At 36.0% G+C, this 19,195-nt stretch overlaps 1 protein-coding gene across 1 annotated transcript in view; it reads right to left on the reverse strand.

Moving 5' to 3' along the window:
- Positions 1 to 5,072: 5,072 nt before the first annotated feature.
- The window catches only part of LOC145677487 (urocanate hydratase-like), a gene marked incomplete at both ends in the record, with an annotated part of 51,521 nt that continues 37,398 nt past the window's right edge, over positions 5,073 to 19,195 (reverse strand). The window contains 2 exon segments of the mRNA XM_081747966.1: positions 5,073 to 5,248; positions 18,777 to 18,892. Of these exon segments, the coding sequence (XP_081604092.1) occupies positions 5,073 to 5,248; positions 18,777 to 18,892 (292 nt within the window).

A 19,195-nucleotide genomic window follows, 5' to 3' on the forward strand; every position in this document is an offset into this window, starting at 1 on the left:
ATAAAAGACAACCAGGCCCGAACTGAATATAGGACTCACAAGTACATATGTTGTAAGCACATATTTCGTAATTGTAGAATTCATTACAGGGAAAACAAAAATTATACTTGAACAGAAAAATTATAACATTTTTAGAAAAGCTAAATTTGCATCCTCCCTCCAAAGTCCAGCTTTTTATGGGGATAATTCCACCACCACCCCAAAAAGGTCGACTATTTGCATCTTTATATATAAAGGAAAACCATTTTAAGAAACCAAGGAGCATTTACTTAGACTTGAAGAAGGAAACAGTAAAATCTCATAATTGAAAAGCCAGTTCATTCAAAATAAAACAAAAAATTATTTCCCACCTAAAATCAATAAACTATAAAATAAAAAGCCGCATGTGGTTAATATCATTAATCCTGATGCCCAATATATGGTAGGCCTTCCTTCATTTAGACTCTCTAATTTCCTGTTTACACTTACCCTCTGAAACTACACTAATGTCAATTCATATTTTGCGGGAGGGGGCATTCATTGTTCCCCACCGATGTAATTACAGCTTCATATTTTGCATTAGTATATTTCCATACCTTCATTTAATATATTTATATCTTATATATTACCCCTCTAGGGACTGCATGTGTTTGGCAGCCTAGTGCTGGAGGGAGAAATGGGTGGTGGGAAGTACATGGAAACATTTTACTCTCTCACGTGCCTGCATTGTACCACTGTTCCATTACGGGTAGCGGGAAGAAAAGTGGGCAACAACCTATCGGCAGAGGTGAGGTTTCGGATAGCCTCTGAAATGAGTGACCAACTCATGCCATTGTATCCGAGATAGTGCGTACTACCTCGTCACGCTCTTATCGAGGTAGATAGTGGAACTGCCATCCACGCCGGTGGAGGTGAGGCTTTAGCTATCCTCCGAAATGGACAACTAAGTTGTGGCCTTAGGTCCGGGAGATAAGACTACATGGTACTCCAACACGTATGAAAGAGGAGTAGTTGGTGTGCCCGGTGAAGCGAATCCAACGCCCCACCTGGAGGATGATGTAGGTACTACCCTTAAAGAACGTTTCGTGCATGCTATTGGGTCCGAGATGGGGTACGTAGTATCCTAACGTACACTCGTATCTCACGATCTGAAGTAGTGTACTCTACGTATCAGGTTTTTCCTTGGCAATCCTTACTGGGTGCAGGGTCCGTGACCCTACCAGGGGAGCCGCCGCTCCTAAATGCTCATTGTCTTTAAGAAGAGACAGTCTACACCAATCATTGGATCTGGTAATGGTGTATCTCTACTGTATTTAGAGTAAATTCCGTATTGCTTGAACGACCTACCGAAGGATTATGTGGTGGTCCTTCTCAATGATGACTTTGCATGTACCATTGGGTTCGGAGTGTAGCTTAGCTACGACGTAAGTGGTGTCTAAACACGTAAAAGATAGGTGCCCCGTATTGCTTGGGCGAGCCTACCAGGGGAGACACGGCTCCCTAATGAAAATGTCTGCTTTCAGCAGACAGTCTACATCAGTCATTGGCTCTGCTAATGTATGGTGTACCTCTACCGTAATTAGAGGAAGTCCCTTATTGCTTGGACGATGCTACCAGTTGTGAATGTAAAATTCCTTCCTGCACCGGTACTGAACGTTGACTGAGGAAAAGTGTTAATCCCAGGAATCTGGGTAATGGTTTCTGATCTCAGTGAAGGGAGGGATCAAACTCAAATTGTGACTTAACACCGTACCATTGGATTAGGGATGAGATACGGGAGTATCTCGACTTGTATGTGCTACCTGTACACGCGAAGGCGGTTGCCGTGGAAGATAGAGACAGATAGGATCGGGATTGAACAAGTCCCACGGGAATGCCGGATTGGGTTGGAGTCGGACAAGCTGTGGTCATACGTGGGATTCGATAGCTCATGGGAGCTTATTCCAAGAATCTGAGTAACAGTAAGCATGGGCGGGAAGTGAGCTTGCCTCGAAACGCTGGGGCACCATGCCTGCAGAGCATAGGAGGACTGACTCGCTAGCAGTTCGCCTCCACCAGTAGGTAACTGGTAGGCACACAGGAATTAGTCCGGCTGCGCAGTGGGCGTAACCCACCCCCTTAGTGAATAGGGGTTACATCACCAAGGCCAGTCAAGGTTAAGGGACAAATCTTGACGGTGCACTATGTGCACGAGGCCTTACGTCCGAACAAGGAGCAACTAAGAGCCGGGTGCCTTGTTTGGCGGAAGCAGTCCATTAAATAGGTCGAACGCCACGGGCACGTTCTAGTGACTCACGGAAAAACAATGGTAAGAGTGGCATTTTCTACGTTTCGAGAAAACTGCAAAAGAAAATTCAATGTTGCCATTCAATTCAATGCAATGACACACACCAAAGAGGCTTCCCCTGGCATTTGCAAGTACATTTCCGAAATATCTACATAGCTACTGTTCTGTAGCTCAGTCCCAATGTATTCCAAGTGGCTCTTACCATTGTTTTCCCCCGAGCCGCTTATAGAGAGAGACATGTGGAGTAAGTGATTTGGATAAGATTAAGAAGGTAATGCCAGAAGGTTTTAAAAGATTTGGAGAAAGAATCTGGACAAAGTTGAGGAAGCTGAAGTTCAAATAGGGAGGCTACTACTGAAAGTAGTTGGCCACTTCACGAAAGACGATTTTTGTAGCTTTAGAGAAAGAGTGTGAGAGGGATACATTTTGAGTGCTTTATGTGTGTGTGTGTGTGTAGCGAAACAGTAGAGAGCATGACGACAGAGAAAAAGAGAAAGTAGAGAGCTAAAAAGGCTCTTTCAATTAGACCGGATTTATGAGCAACTTTAATGAGCAAAAGCCAAGCTCTCTCTAGCAGCCGCTTTAGATGGAGTAGAATATTGAGAAAGAGAAAGCAAGAGATCGAGAAATGAAGCAGGGCCAATCCTGCGCGAAGACAGAGAGGGTGAGAGAGGATGGGGCACGAAATAAAGGCACAATATGCTTTCCCCTTGCAAAAAAATCCCCTCCACCAACTAACTCCCTCTCTCTCTCTCACTCTGTCTCTCGATTCCAAGCCCACCCCACCCCTTGTCATCCTTTCCACCCCATTTTGTGGTGTTATTTTAATGAAGCAAAACTGATTTTGCCTCTTGATGGATAATACACGCTTACACACACACACATTCATACTTTGAAAAAGAGAAAGAAAGAGTCGCGAAATATTGCAGTTTTTTTTTTTTGCTTCAAACGTTTATAGAGCGTATATAGGCACACACATTTTTCTAATTATATAAACTACTTTTTTAATAGAATGTGTGTGTGACCTTGCATTATTTTGTTGAAGTCAAATGAAAATTGTTTATTTTCTATTCTCCTAATTTTCTTTTTAACATTTTCTTCTGAAATACTATTCCGTCTTCATTATCGTGAAAATTAAGAGCGAAACGGTGCGGCTTTGTTTTTCCCCTTTGGTTCAACTAAAATAATCGCACTAATTATTTGAACTGTTTAAGTCAAGAAAAAATTGAAAATTCCTAAAAGGTCGTTTGACAAACGCAAGTGATATACACACATGTTGTCCTTTTCGAACGAAATCCTTTTCCTCGTGCTCCTCATTCTGGATACTTTCATGGACCCGATACAATTATGCGGTCTTTAGGACTGCTTTCTATTTAAAAAAAATTCATTCTAGCTTACGGCAACGCCCTGCCGCATTCATTACCTGCAACGATACATCAGTCAAATTAATAGACCCTCCACTTCAGCTATTTTATTGCATCCTCCGATCCCCTTCACTTCAACTCACCATACGGCTACATTTTTACTTCGTGTTAATCAGACTTTTTTCTTCTCTGTGCCCAATCATTTTGAGAACATAAGCAGCAATACATCAACTGTCTGTTTAGCGTGTGCAAAATCATGCCTTTCTAATTACCTTCAACCACTCCAGCGACACCTTATGGAAGTGAAATATTACATGAGTTATGCTATATCACTCAATAGCTTTCTGGTTCCGACTCCATCACTCTCCTCAGCCATTGATCAACTAGGTCTGTCTTGAATTCTCTATCTCATGCCAGCATCACATTAAGAACTCCTTTCATCTGCTTAGTTATACCGCCAATGAAACTGGGATGGCGACAGTAAGCTTCCAACTTCTAGCCACTCATACATACAAGGTAACATTCGAGTTACAAGGCAATACTAACTCGGAATCTTGAGCTCATCATCCTATACGTAAAGTTTGCAGTTGGTCAGTTCAACAGTACCTAGACACGAAGTCCATCAAGGGATCAAGCATATATAAGTCACGTTGAAAGTATCCATTTGCGGTGTGACATGAGCTTTCCACTGCTACCATCAAAGAATTTGACCTGTAATCTCAAAGATGCCAGGATGGATGGATGTCATAGTGAGTATTACGGACAGTGTAGCATAACTAATTATGCACAAATGCTTACCCACTACTAATAAGCACTACCATCATCACAAAGACGCTCTGTAAGTAGTGAATATTACAGTTAGATGTATAAAAATAAAACTATTTGCAGAAAGAAAAACACTCCTTCTTACCTGGCTCCGAAGGGTTCGTATTGCTACTGATTTGTGAGTATGAATCTTCACTAGTTTAACCAAATGTCCAATTTAATTGGCAAATATGCAAAACAGAAATAATTACATGTAGTCATTTTCAACTCGCCGATATGTGACGTACAAGTGGTCTTTTACGATCAAAACCAGGACAAAGTGAATGGGTTGAGGAGGTAAGAGAAAGTAACCAAGAGAAGTTAACGAGGTAGGTTGCATAGAGTAAACCAAGGTTGGCAATCATAAATCCACTAGTAATACATCTGCAAAACCATCGAACTATGCCTTGTTTGACTGCCACCACTGTTTTCTATTAACGGTAGATTTCGTCCCTTTTCCTTGCTGTCAGTGAGTGGTTTACTAAGAATCCAAGTATCTAACTGTGACGTCACAGAGTATCCAGTTAGAAATTACTGATTAAATTAATCTGTAACAAAATAACATATGTACTTTGCTTCCTTCTTTATAAAATTAAATGATCCACATTAATTTAAATAGATGTATACGATTATATTACCTTTATCTTGCCCTCCTGGATTGCTTGATTGAAGGCTTGAGCCAATCGAATTCTTCCTCTCCTATCTGAGTAGAGAATTCTTGCCTGCGATCCTACCACAAGGCCATGACGGGCAGCTTCTCGAATCCATCTCAAATTGTCATTATATTGATTTGCCGGAGCTTCAGATACTGTCTCTATAATAACAAAACATTATCAATAGCGAAAAGTTATAAAAGTTTAGTATTATAATTTGCTTTAACGAATCAGGTAAAATATGCAGAAGCATAGATTTTATGTGCTGAACTAGTATAGCAATGGATAAAATTCCCTTTACCACAAATACATATAGAGGGTGTTCCTCAAGGAAACTGACAAACTTCGTACATAACCCTCATCTCAAAACAAGAGAAAAGTTTTATTTGAGTTTTGTACAGAAGTACCCATTTCAGAGATGCAGGCAGTTTTAGGCAAGGATGTTATAAAATAGAGGATCTGCCCATACGTATGTTCATCGTATGAACTCAAGCCGGAAAATAATCGCGCATCGTCTGAGCCGGCACGTATGATTGGCTACTCTCGTTTCCGCCATGATTGTTGGCTCGAAACATTGCAATCTTAGTGGCGCGGAGTGGGCAGAGTAGGTGTGGCGAAGCTGTGACGTAAGGCTTCACGATTTTGTTGTATGGGCAGATCCTCTATTTTATAACATTCTTGGTTTTAGGCCACTTTACATCGAAACAAGAGAAATGTTTATTTTGGACTTCGCTTACATAAATATATACAGTTTTCTTGTTTCGATGTAAGAAATACGTTAACTAAGTTTTTTTTTTCTGTTAATGATCGTAGTGTAGATAATCTGGTGTCATTATGACTAGCATACTTAAAGCTACCTGTATTTCCGAAAATAGGCACTTTTTAGTGCGAAATAAAGTTTTCTATTGTTTCAATGTAAGACAGATGTTCACTAAGTTTGTTTGATAATAGTCGCAGTGATCCAACCTGGTGTCATTATCACTAAATTACATACACTACCTGTATCTCCGAAACTAGACACTTCTCAGCAAAGTGCAAAATGATTCTCAGAAGAGAATGGAAAACTTAAAGACTATGTTTCTCATTTTAAAATTATTGTTGGTTAAGACCACTATTGCACTTAGGTTCATAATTTTTACATTGATATTACTACCATTATACAAAATAACTCTTAATAACATTGCATAGTAATATAGGTGACTGGAATTTAGTTCTGCATCTGAAGATATAAAACCTCAATTGAGATTATGAAAAAAAGAAAAGAAGGAAATAAAATTTATTTCCGTTATCGGTATTGTAAAAGATTTTAATTGTTAAAAATTATACTGTGTTCTCTTGTTATACCATTAGGATATTTGAGCTGCTCGGAGGAAGACAATGGTAAATGCCGCTTTCGGTCAAATATTAAGTTGGGATCGGACCACAGAAGAGCAGTCGTTCTTTCAGAAAAGATGTTCCGGGGAGGCACACTTAGTATTCCAGCGGAGCACTGCTGGTACTATTCTATTTATTATTATATTATATTATTTTGGTCTCCTCTGGGGGGCACTCTCATAGCTCCGGAGGGCAGTGCCCCCCAAAAACATGTCTGGAAGAAACTGCAGAAGAGTATGTAGGTAGTTTAATTTTGGAAATGCACTTCCAAATAGTGGGGGAAGCTTGTTTGGTATGTATGGGAATGCCGAACTCTCTTTCCCAGCGTACTCAATAGTTACAAAATGTGGCATACCGTTGTCTTTCTCTGAGCCGCTCATTTGTCAAGTAATATAAATATTTTGCGAAATCTAAAAACGTTGTCTTTTTAAAAAGTTTGTCATATGGTAATCTACTTAACTGTTTTCTCTAGAAAGCGATTATCGTGTTATTTAAAATAGAGTTAACTCCCTTTTCTGATTATTTTTGTCAAATTTCAATGCGACAGAGGTTAATGTTGTCTATATACTACAGCCTAAATTGTGGAATCACTAAAAAAAAGTCATATTATTTTGCACATTTTCCAGTTAATATTCGTTCAGCTAATGCAACTCATTTCCTAGGAAATCAAAATTAATATATATTTGAACACACATTAGATTGGCTGCTACTCAGCTACTTAGGTGCTGAAAATCTAAATCCTTCATTGGAATGAGTTTCAAGAACTAGTATTGACAAAGATTTACAATCTGAATATTGAGAAAGCATCTGAATCAATCTAATATAGAAATCAACAAATTATTATAGCAATTCAAGAATCAGAAGAAAAAGCATCCCAGTAATGAAAATACAACCAGAAGAATGAAGTGATCCAGAGAACAGTAAAGGTGAGACCAGTATTAGAAAAACTGCAAGACAGTAAGTAGACTGAGATGGTTTAAACATGTTAGAAGAAGACATTTGAGATACGTAGGTCATCGAGTGGATGCTACAGAAGTGAATAGAAAATGAGCCTGAAGCCGGTCAAAGAGAAAGTGGGAAGATCGTGTTAAGAACGATGTGGTGCAGTGTGGTGTCACAGCCAAGGATGTTATAAAATAGAGGATCTGCCCATACAACAAAATCGTGAAGCAATACGTCACAGCTTCGCCACACCTACTCTGCCCACTACGCGCCACTAAGATCGCAATGTTTCGAGCCAACAAGAATGGCGGAAACGAGAGTAGCCAATCAGACGTGCCCGTTTAGATTATACTCGGTTGTTTTTTGGCTTCATGGAGTTTATATGATGAAGATACGTATGGGCAGATCCTCTATTTTATTACATCCTTGGTCACAGCGAATATGACACAAGATAGAAATAGGTGGAGGACAACAATCCAAAACGCCAGTCTAGTTAACTTTTAAAAAAAGCTTAGAAAACGAAGAACGGGGAAAAGACTGTCAAAGGAAACAATTGAAAAATAATAAATTTTTAAAAAAATTACAAACTTGCACACAAACACAATATAACATAGAATACAAGACAATCATCAACAAAGTAAACAAAGAAATAGTAAATGATATCAAAGAATATAAAATGAAAGGACTTTTTAAGCAATCGTAACATACTTCAAACATTACATAAAACAAACCACAAGATGTTGGGAAATATCAGTGCACAATATTCAAAATCAACTCCACATATATCCAGCACCAATGATAATAATCCTTTAAATACAACCACGAAAAATAAACACATTTAGCCAAATCCTACGGGAAAAATTTAAACAGCAATCCGTATAAGATGAAGTCATTTCTCACATATGACCGAATCAGATTTACCAGATGAGAACCTAGGTAACAGAACGACTGGTTCCAATAACTACCCGAGAAGTAACAGAGACTGAAAATCTGAAAGAACACAGCACCAGGACCAATTAGAACTTCCGATGCAACGTTAAAGCACTTACCAATACATATACTACAACAAATTACCATTTGTTTTTTAACATACAACTTAAGTGTTGGCTACATTCCAACAGACTGTAAAAAAATGTACTACAATTTTACTATTAAAAAAACAGATACCAGATAATCTACAAACTACAGATCTATTGCACTAACCTCAACTCTTTCTAAATTAATAGAAAAAAATATTTTCAAACAAATGGATTCTTACTTTGATGAAACACAGCAACATAACCCACAAAAACGAGGTTCCAACCAAAGCATATAACTATGAATCAAGTTTTAAGAATCACCCTTAATATTCAAATAAGGATTCAAAAGAAGCATAAAACAAATGTCATTTTTCTAAATCTAGCATCAGCCTTTGATACAGTATGGCATAATTGTCTACTACATAGATTACAATAATTACAATTACTTACTACCATCATACGATAGGTTTACTATTTTCTACCGAACAGATCAACCAGATTAAAACTAAGTAACTAACTCTCAGAATTTATTCCCATACAAAAGAGAGTACCACAAAGATCCACAATAGCACCGTTATTATATCATTTACGTAAACGATACACCACTAGATGGCACCAAAGACATGCAATTAGGATTATTCACAGATACTTCCTGCTATTGAACCACGACTATCACATCATACACCATATCATGCAAACTCAAACTCAAACTGAACGTATTTACATTATGGTGTAAATACTGGCAATTGCGATTAAATCCTAACAAAACTCAAACTATCGTATTTTATCCAAGTGAATATAACACAAAAAGAATACTAGACATCCAATTCAGCACAAAGACAGTAACATCTATCTAAGTAATATAGCAAAATATCTTGGTATTACTCTAGATAACAAACTAAACAAACACGTAACTATGGCCAGGACCAAACCAATTATGGCAAAACTAAAAAGCCTATTGCCCATAAAAGAATTAACCAATAATCACAAGTTTTATTTATACATAACAATCTTACCACCTGTACTAATATATGAATATCAAATAAGGATATCTCAAAGAAGAACACTACCGGTACACGTCATTACAAGGAAGCAAAAATCTTAACGAAAGAAGAACTCCCATATCATACACATAGTATCAACCACATATATCCCATCACCTTGGTAAACCAATCTCCTTAGAACGTGTAGAAACATTTAGATATATCATATTTGTAGAGACATTAAGAAAATGAATGTGCATATTCTTTATTTAACAATAATCTGTAATGAAAACCGTAAGTAACGTGGTCGTAATATTTGCAAACAATACCTTTCTGCATCATAAAACGAACGGTACTTTTCTAGAGTTATGTACCTGAGAATTTCATTATCGTAATTGTCTGTTGTTGCTGCTGTTCTTAAATTTCTTGAGCCTTTTTCTCATTATATCATAGTTTCTTGACAACCCACCAAAAAAGACTATTATACTTATTAACGTATGTCAGATCTTGTTTTGTGCTAACATTAGAAACTTTCAATAGAAAAGTTTTGAACTGAGTGCTGGACACATATTTTCAAAATTTTGTACTAGTGTCAGATCATGTAACATTTCTATTTTAGAATAAATTAAGTTTTAAATAATAATAACTATAAAGATACTGGCATGAGAGAATGGTACCCATAACCTTAAACAACCAGATCGAGTACGAAGTAAGTACATTTTTCAAACAAATGTAGTCTAGACAGAGGCACTGGTAATGAGAATAACAGTTTGTGACAAGAAGAGCTGGAATCGTCCTTTTATTAGCGAAGCATGTAGTCACCAGTTGTTCCTAGGTGAATAAGCGTGCAAAGCTCTTTGTGTACTGCTACGCCGTTAGGTAAGAAAAACAAACACAGCGCGAGATTTTCCACCGTTAACACAATTCCTAAGTTTTGTACACAAGTACGCTTTTCCGTCTAGCTATTTCACTAACTTCATTGTTTTACTGAAGCCATTGTCACAGGAACTTCTTTTTGGGTTTTGTCTTTCGCACTCTCTTTCTCTCAACCTCAACTACGAAAGCAACAACAAACAAAATGTGCACACATACATACATACACAAACAATAAACTAATATGCTCGGGAGATTGTGCCTAGTAAATCCCAGTTTCTGGATCATTATTGCTCTGTGCTCTGGATGTATGTGCTTATGTGCTTTGTACTGTAAAACTCTGGAGTAACATCCTATGCAATGGATAACGATCCCACAGACCCTGTGGTGCAGAGCGGGGACATCAAGTGATGGGTTCTATTAGGTTCATTACGAAACCTCTATTATTATTATTATTATTATTATTATTATTATTATTATTATTATTATTATTATTATTATTATTATTATTATTATTATTATTATTATTATTATTATTAAGTACTAGCTGAACCTGCGCTCTCTACGCAGCGCATCATTCACATATGAGCATGAATTTCTATGTCATTCCTCACTACATATGCATATGTCCCTTTACAGACAAGTGAAAGACGTCTTGATTTTAAAAAAAAAAAAAATGGCAACGGGTATCATGAAGGGGAGATTTTTTCGATTATTTTTTTTTTCAATATCCCGCAACGTTTGCAAGATTTGAGCTTACTTTCGGTTGGAGTTTGTAATTTATGTATGATCAGTGTTTTCTTCCCTCTTGCATGCAGTATGTAATAAGCAAGTACATTACACACACAATTAATTATAATGTCAGTGATATATGGTGTTCATTGGGGAAAACACTCCAAAAATAAAGATTCATCTTAGACTGGAGAAATGGTTATCCTTTGGCTATGAAACAAAAGCTGTAGATATGCTAACCCCGTATACAAATGCGTGGTGTTGGAATGTATAACTCGTAGGTTATGATACTTTACTTTTCTTTTTAATTTGAACACTTCCAGTGTGCCCCTAAAAGTGTAATGAAGAAATAACGGCCATTTTAAAAATATTCAATTAGAACTGAACAATCTACACAAATTTGAAATCAATCAGTGAAAACGGAATCTTTCTAGAGCCTATGGTTCCCGAGAACTCACTTGCGAAAGATTGGCCACAAACATATGAACTTTTCTTGCCTGCAAACATATAAACCTAGCATTTTAATATTAGATTCTGCCTTTCGGTAGGTCCTGGGACTAATGAGCCTTTGTTCCAGGTTTAGGTCTGCAAATGTTTCCCGATTTTTAGGTTCCGCTTTTAATTCCCAATATTTTAATTCCCCACATTTGTTATACATTTTAACTATAAGAAAAATTTAAATACTGTAAATAGTAGTGGCGTATATTGGTTCAACAAATTGGGTCAAAATCAGAGGACGTTCCTTCTCAGATGCTCAGACTTGTTTGATATGAGGCAAACCTCTCAGATGAGAGTGCTGTATCCGTGTCTCGTATTTCCGCTGAGTGGCATTGCTATAAATGAAACAACTGGTATTGAATGGTAGTTAGGATTTCACACATTGTTCACCATATTTAAAAAACAGGGATAGGCGCAGAAGAAACTTATCATTGCAATAGCGTAACACGTGGTATTGAAAGGTACAAAACGATTGATGTGTTTCCTGAGCCGAACTACAAGGCTTCCCTTACGCTTATTACTGTTCAGGCAGTTGAGGTGATATTATGTACGATGCAATATGTTATACTTAAGTATGCAAAAAGATTCGATTGTCAATTTCATCATATTCTGACGGATGGTTCATCGTCACCGTCCAAGAGCGTAGATTCCTCTTCTTGTAAATAAAATAAATTATCCAAGAATGCAGATGTCTTAGGATGTCTTAGTAAAACGAAAGTGCAGTACTTTAAACCGATTACTGTGCCTTGAGTGGACATGTGCACGAACAAGGTTAGGTCTTTGAAGCGATGCGAACCGTGATTGCCAATCTATCCGGGCATTTGTTTTTGCGACCCTCATAACAATACTCCCTTCGGATGAAACATGCTCTGCCCAATAGATATGGTGGCCAGTATGTGACGGTGTGGTGCTTCGGTGTAGTAATTAAGCTGATTTTTGGATGATTTTGTCTGTTATTGAGTTGTGAGCTTATGTCTGTTTTTCGTATGAATATTTGGTGAACACTATAAAACAATGGATTTATTATATATTATATTTTAAACAAGAAAATTAAAAATAAAATGTGTTGCTGGTGGATGACGCAGACCCATTGTTTATATTTGTGAGCGGTGATTTTTTTTATGAAGTTAACTCAATATGAATCGAAATGAAAACTTAATATATTGTGTGCGACCATTCAGAGAATATTATCCGCAATTTTGGAAAGAAACGACATAATGTCCTTTAACTATGGTATAATTTTATTGATGAGCGTTTTTCCCATAAGATTAACATTGTAATTATTGAAGTGTTACAGTACTAAAAGTTTACTATAGAAAAACATGGGAAAAATTGAGTGATCTCTGCCGTTTCTAAGCTCCAAAATAAAAGAAGTTTCATTAAAATTCATTTAGTGATTCCCAAAATAAAAGATCTTAAAACTTAAATGTATAATGCTAGTTTTTTGCCTAAATTATAGTGAATACAGATAGCCAGAACCTACTAATATGACCCCGATTAGTCAAGACACGTCTTGTTCACTATCTCCTAAGAGTTGGATTATTTTAGATATTAAGTGTGCGAAATGTTCTAGAATAGTAAAGAATGGTATAATTTGTGATAATTGTGATAAATGGAATCATTTTCGTTATGTCGGAGTTGATGAAAGTGATTTACTAGCTGAAAATGAGAAGTGGTTTTGTCCAAAATGTAAGACGGAAGCTCAAAATAATAGGTTGGTGACTGATGATACAGTACTAATAACAATAGTGAAGCATCTCTCCTGAAAATTATTGAGATATTAGAAAACGACATAAGAATTCTGAAAAATGAGAATGAAGAGTTAAGGAAGAATACAATATATATATCTCAAGAAAGGAGTGAAAACATGACTGCAGACCAAGTCAGTAAACCCTCGACGATAGGAAACTGTCCCTTACAAAACCACAAAAAAACACTAAATTTAAGGTTAATAATGTCAACTTCCCACCCTTAAAAAATACATTTGACCCATTATCAGATTTGCCTATTAAAGCAGAAGAAGGTGGGATATGGTACGACGGCTAAGTAGTGAGATAAAGAAGACAAAGTCGAACTACAAAACTCGACCTATTAAGATCTGTTTATAATCTGATAGCCAGGGAAGAGGTGTTTACTCCGATATCTGAAAACACAGTCATCATAAAATTGCAAGCATTGTTAAACCCGGGGCTAAATTCTCCAATGTGACAGCAGATGTGTTGATACAGAATGTAATGGATATTCCAGTTCTGCTTGCAGGAACCAATGATGTTGCTAAAAATGAAACTAAAGATCTTTTGTCTTCTTTGAGAAGGAAATTGTATGAACTTAGAAATTCCAGGCTAGTGTGTGTCTTTTCTGTACCTCGACGTGCACGATTTGCCGTTGTGGTCCATAATCAATAAAGAGGTAGACAAACCAAATAATGAAATGCATAAAATTTGTAAACACTTTAGAAATGTTACCTACAAAGACATTAGCAACTTGGGGAGCAAATTTCATACTGTCTACGGATTTCATCTTAATAGATTGGGTAAATGATTTGTTAATGATAAGATCTTAGAGGCGGTTAACAAAATTGCCAACTTTGAATCTGACCCAATTCCTCTGAATATATTTTGATACCAATTCTTTTTTAGAATAAATCTAGATCAAAATGTAAATTCAGGCAATACGTCTGTACATACAGAAAGTAGTAATATTAGTAATCAGTCTACACTGTAAAAAATGAGGTGTTGAAACAACACAAAATCACTACCACTTTAGCGTGTTACTTGTGTGTTAATTCAGCACCAAGCGCATCGCCTTCAGAGCATATCAGAAATAACTCATTACTACCCGAGAGAATTTGCTTTGGTATTTATCGTTTAATATGAGCAGAGCTTTGCGAAATATATTTGGCACTTATGCCAAGTAACGAATAATGTTCTATGTTTCCTGTAATCGGTCACAATAATATTATTGTATTCCTATGAATCGTCTGACAACAGTTACATAGGCAACAGTTCTGCCATCTTCTGTTCATACGTGCTAAGACACAAGAATAACAGATAAAGAAAACAGATGGAAGCACTGCTATCTGTGTAACTGTTGTCAGATGATTCACAGGTTTACAACAACATTATTGTGACCGTTTACAGAAAACATAGAATGTTATGAGCTACTTGCCATAATGCGAAATATATTTCGCAAAGCTTTGCTCATACCAAACAACAAAAAATAATGCAAAAAAACACAGCCAGTAACGAGGTATTTCTGATATGCTCTGAAGGCAATGTGCTTGGTGTTGAATTGACACACAAGTAACACGCTAAAGTTGTAGTCACTTTGTGTTGTTTCAACACCTCATTTTTTACTGTATAGGCTAAATAAAGTAGTAACTTTTTCATGGAATATCCAAGGATTATCTAATAAATTCACTACAGTTGAAGATTATGTTTTTAATATGAATTTTGATTTTTTATGTCTTGTTGAGCATTGGCTTCATCCTAGTGAAATTATTTTTTACGTCCTCAAGGGATATGGATTGAGTGACAGCTTTTGTAGACTCAGGAAACATGGGGGAGTGCTATCTTTATTTAAAATACATATTCTCATATGCCTATCCTTAGTGTAAATACCATGTCTATTGAAATGGTCTTTGAGGTTACAGCGTCATACTTGCCTGATATTAACACTATTGTTGCAGCTGTATACAGACCAAATGTTGAATGTAAAGATTTAAAATTATTTATTGACAGAATGAACAATCTTCTAGGACGTTTAAGTATTTTTAAGTCCAATATTATTTTATGTGGGAACTTTAATGTTAATTTTAAGTTGGAGAACAACATAGAAAGTATTACGTTAAATAACGTGTTCTCTTTATTCAATCTAGCTATTGTTACTACTGATATTACCAGGCCTAAAATTGGAGGTGGTAGTTGTATTGACAATATAATCACTGTTATCGACAGGTCTATTGATAGTTCAATCGTAAAAACTGCTGTCTCTGATCACTGGGCGATCTGAGGTGTATTTTCTCAAGGTAACAGATAAGACTAGTAACCTAATACGTCTAGGTAGGTTAAGGGCCGGCTTAATGAGAGAAGAAAATATAACAAGATTTTAAGAGGTAATATCATTAGTTGATTGGAACTTTATGTATAGCACCTTGCACGATGCTAAGGATAAACAAGATTTTTTTTATGTCTGTAATGTCGTGCTCAACTGAAAGTGTGTTTCCTGTGAAATACGTTATTGGCAAGCCAACTAAACCAAAACCTACTAGAGTTAAGAGTAAAGAAATTTATAGACTCAAAGCAAAATGTGAATTTTATTATGATCATTATAATAGTACTGGCTCAAGTGTCATAAAGAATTTATATAAGATTAGTAAGAAAAAGTTATATAAACTAGTGAGAGAAACTAGAATTAAGGTTAATGATAATACTATCAACAACTCTAGTAATAAGTCTAAAGCAATGTGGAATATTGTAAAAAAAAAAAAAAAGAAAAAAGAAAGAAAGAAAAGAAAAGAAAGAAAGAAAAAAATGAAAGTTATCCTATATGCAATAGCATTGAAAAGTCTGATAACCAGTTGAATGCCTCTGAATTTAATAACTTTTTTGTTAACAAAATTGAAGAGATACTGAGGGAAGTTTCACCATACCCTCGTAATAATGAATCAGGTTCTTATTTAAATAAATTGTTCAAACTTATTACTGTACTACGTTTAATTTTCATCCAGTTGAAGTAAAAGATATTGAGAAAGCTATTATTAAAATGAGTAGCAGTAGATGTGAGGATATTTATAATGTGAGTCCTATTATATTAAAATATGGGGTAACTTTCATAAAGGACTCATACTATAAACTCTTGTATATTAGACTGTTATTTTCCTGAATGCTTTAAACTAGTGAAAGTAGTACCTATAATGAAGAAAAGGAAATAAGTCTTCTCTTTATAACTACAGACCGATTTCACTGGTTCCAGTTATATCTAAAGTTTTGAGATTGTTTGGAATGAAGATATTGTTGACTATTTTGAACATAATAATTTATTTAGTAATTCTCAATTTGGCTATAGATCTGGACTAGGTACTGTTAAGTATGCTGTCTCATTTTTGGTAAATTTTATTTCTGAATTGGACAGTGAAAACTTTGTTCATATAAAACTATATGATCTGTCAAAAGCATTTGATACTGTGTATCATGATATTTTGTTACAAAAACTAGAATTCTATGGTTTTGATAATGCAGGTGTGTCACTTCTTAATTCGTATTTAAATGGACGATATCAGAGAGTTGTTTATAAAGGGAAAGAGTCTAACCTGATGCCTGTTAGCCACGGAGTGCCTCAGGGATCTATTCTTGGTCCGATTCTGTTTATTAATTATATTATTGACCTTCCATACAATGTCGCTTCACCCTTCGTTATTAGTTATTTATTTGCTGATGATCTCAATATTTCTGTTAAATCACGACAAAAAGACGCAGTTCAGTCTACATATAACATCACCTCAGATATTATTAAAGACTAGTGTACTTCCAACTTACTTTGTATTAACTTTGATAAGATCAAAGACTTGGTGCTTACCTACAATAACAAAAATTCGAATTCAGAACTTAAAAAAATATATTCCGCTTCTTTTTTGGGGGGGTTTAATTGATAATAATTTGAACTGAGACAACCTTAAAGTGGAATCTAGAGCAAGCAAAGGAGTTTATCTAATAAGTAGATTACGCAAATTCACAGTCATTTAAGTTATGGCACGATAGTCCTCAATCAAAAGCCTATTGAAAATACAAAAGATATGTGTAAGATTGATGCTCGGTCTCCCTAGTCGTGCACATTGTAAGTCAAGCTTCGTTAAGTTAGAAATTATGACAGTACCTGCAATTTTCATATATCAATGTTTGCTTTACATCAAGGAAAACAATCATATTTACAGTGCATTAGGATACTCTCATACTTATCAAACTAGAAACAGGAACCATTTGGGATTATTTAGATGTGAATATAGTAAGACACAAAGACCTTTTACTATATGTCAGTTAAATTTTATAATTTTCTTTTTATATTTTTAAGAGAACTTTCCATTAATAAAAAACAAGTACAGAAATTACTTATTAATAATTGTGTATATATAGTGTTAATGAATTTTTTGAACCCAAAATTGATAGTTAAAACATTTTCGTCTGTCATAAAGTGATCTTTGTTTATATTATGGTATATTATGGTTTGTTATATATGTAACCCTAAAATTTTCAACTTCTAACTATCTATTTCTGACGATTGTAATACATCTGATGTTCTCTGATGTTTTTTGTAATAAATGTATTATTATTATTATTATTATTATTATTATTATTATTATTATTATTATTATTATTAAGATTTCATCGAAATATTCGTAAAATGTTCAGTGGAAAGTGCAGGAAAGTCCACACCCAGTGTACTGGAATCGAGGATCTCAAACACTCCCGCATCTTTCCGAATTAAACCACGTTCTTCAACAAGTGTTAGTACCACAATGATGTCAGAGCGCTTGGATTTCATTTTGGCAACAATCATTGAATCTTCTGCGCCTGATTGATTCCTTTCAAAATATGCATTTAAAAGTACAACAACCACTCGAAGGTCAGCCATCATGTGGTCGAAAGTTTTGATGTCCCAGACCTCGGGGCCCAAAGGCTAGAGGTCCAAGGCTATGGGACCCACAGGCTATGTGGGTCCAAGACTAGGGAGCGCAAAGGCAGAGGACCCAAATATTCACTCTTGCTTACCCCTTTCCCTAAGGAACATGCAGAGTTGCGACGCTACTCGCGACTGTCCGTTTTTAACTACTTGATCCGATTTGTTTCCTTGTTCCGCAGCCGCAAATGCGATGAATTTCATAGTGCTTCTACAGCTCAATGTGTTAGTCTCACTACCATAAACCTCAATGGAGACCGCCCTCTCTTTTGGACGATATAAACAAAATGTCAAAAACATGCGCGCATTATGGGCATTTCTTTTGTATTGTTGACACATTTTTGGCCATGTTCCCACTGAGCTACGACCACCATTGTTTATATGTGCAGGTCTTAGGCCACGACCTCTTCCCAGACCAAATTTTATGCGCGCTACGCAAACGGGAAAATTGGGCACTTTTGGAACAGTTACTTTCAATTGCTTGCTTTGGAAGAGAACAGAAATAGGATATCCCATATAAATCAGTGAATTACGGATCAAAGATGGCATGTTCAACATCGTTACAGCAGAAGAATTCAAAATTCTATACTCACCAGACAAAATTTGTTCGATTACATTTGCAGCTATTTCATCTGTGATTTTTAAATCATTAGGTAAGCCAGATGTACAAACCCATCGGAAAGGACCAAAACCTAATGAGAAGATATCTCTGAAAAAGAATGTGAAATCTATGTTGAAAAATTATCGAAAACTTCAAGTATCAAACAGTATTTTATATTTGTAGTACGCTCTCCAGTTAAGTAATTTTGCTCAAATTAGAAGTTAAAAAACGCAATGCAATCCCCGAAGAGTAACTTTACAAGTAATATGTGTATCACTGTGTGCGTCTCTATAAAAATATGTGTGTTATACTTATGCGTATGTGTGGCATTCTTAAAATTATCTATGTCCCTGTTAGCAGTATGTGTCACTGTTAGAATATGTGTGTCACTGCTAGAAGTATGTGTGTCAC

This window comes from Thermobia domestica, unplaced genomic scaffold, assembly GCF_964235325.1.
Source record: "Thermobia domestica unplaced genomic scaffold, izTheDome1.hap1.1 HAP1_SCAFFOLD_937, whole genome shotgun sequence".
NCBI classification, from domain to species: Eukaryota; Metazoa; Arthropoda; class Insecta; order Zygentoma; family Lepismatidae; genus Thermobia; species Thermobia domestica.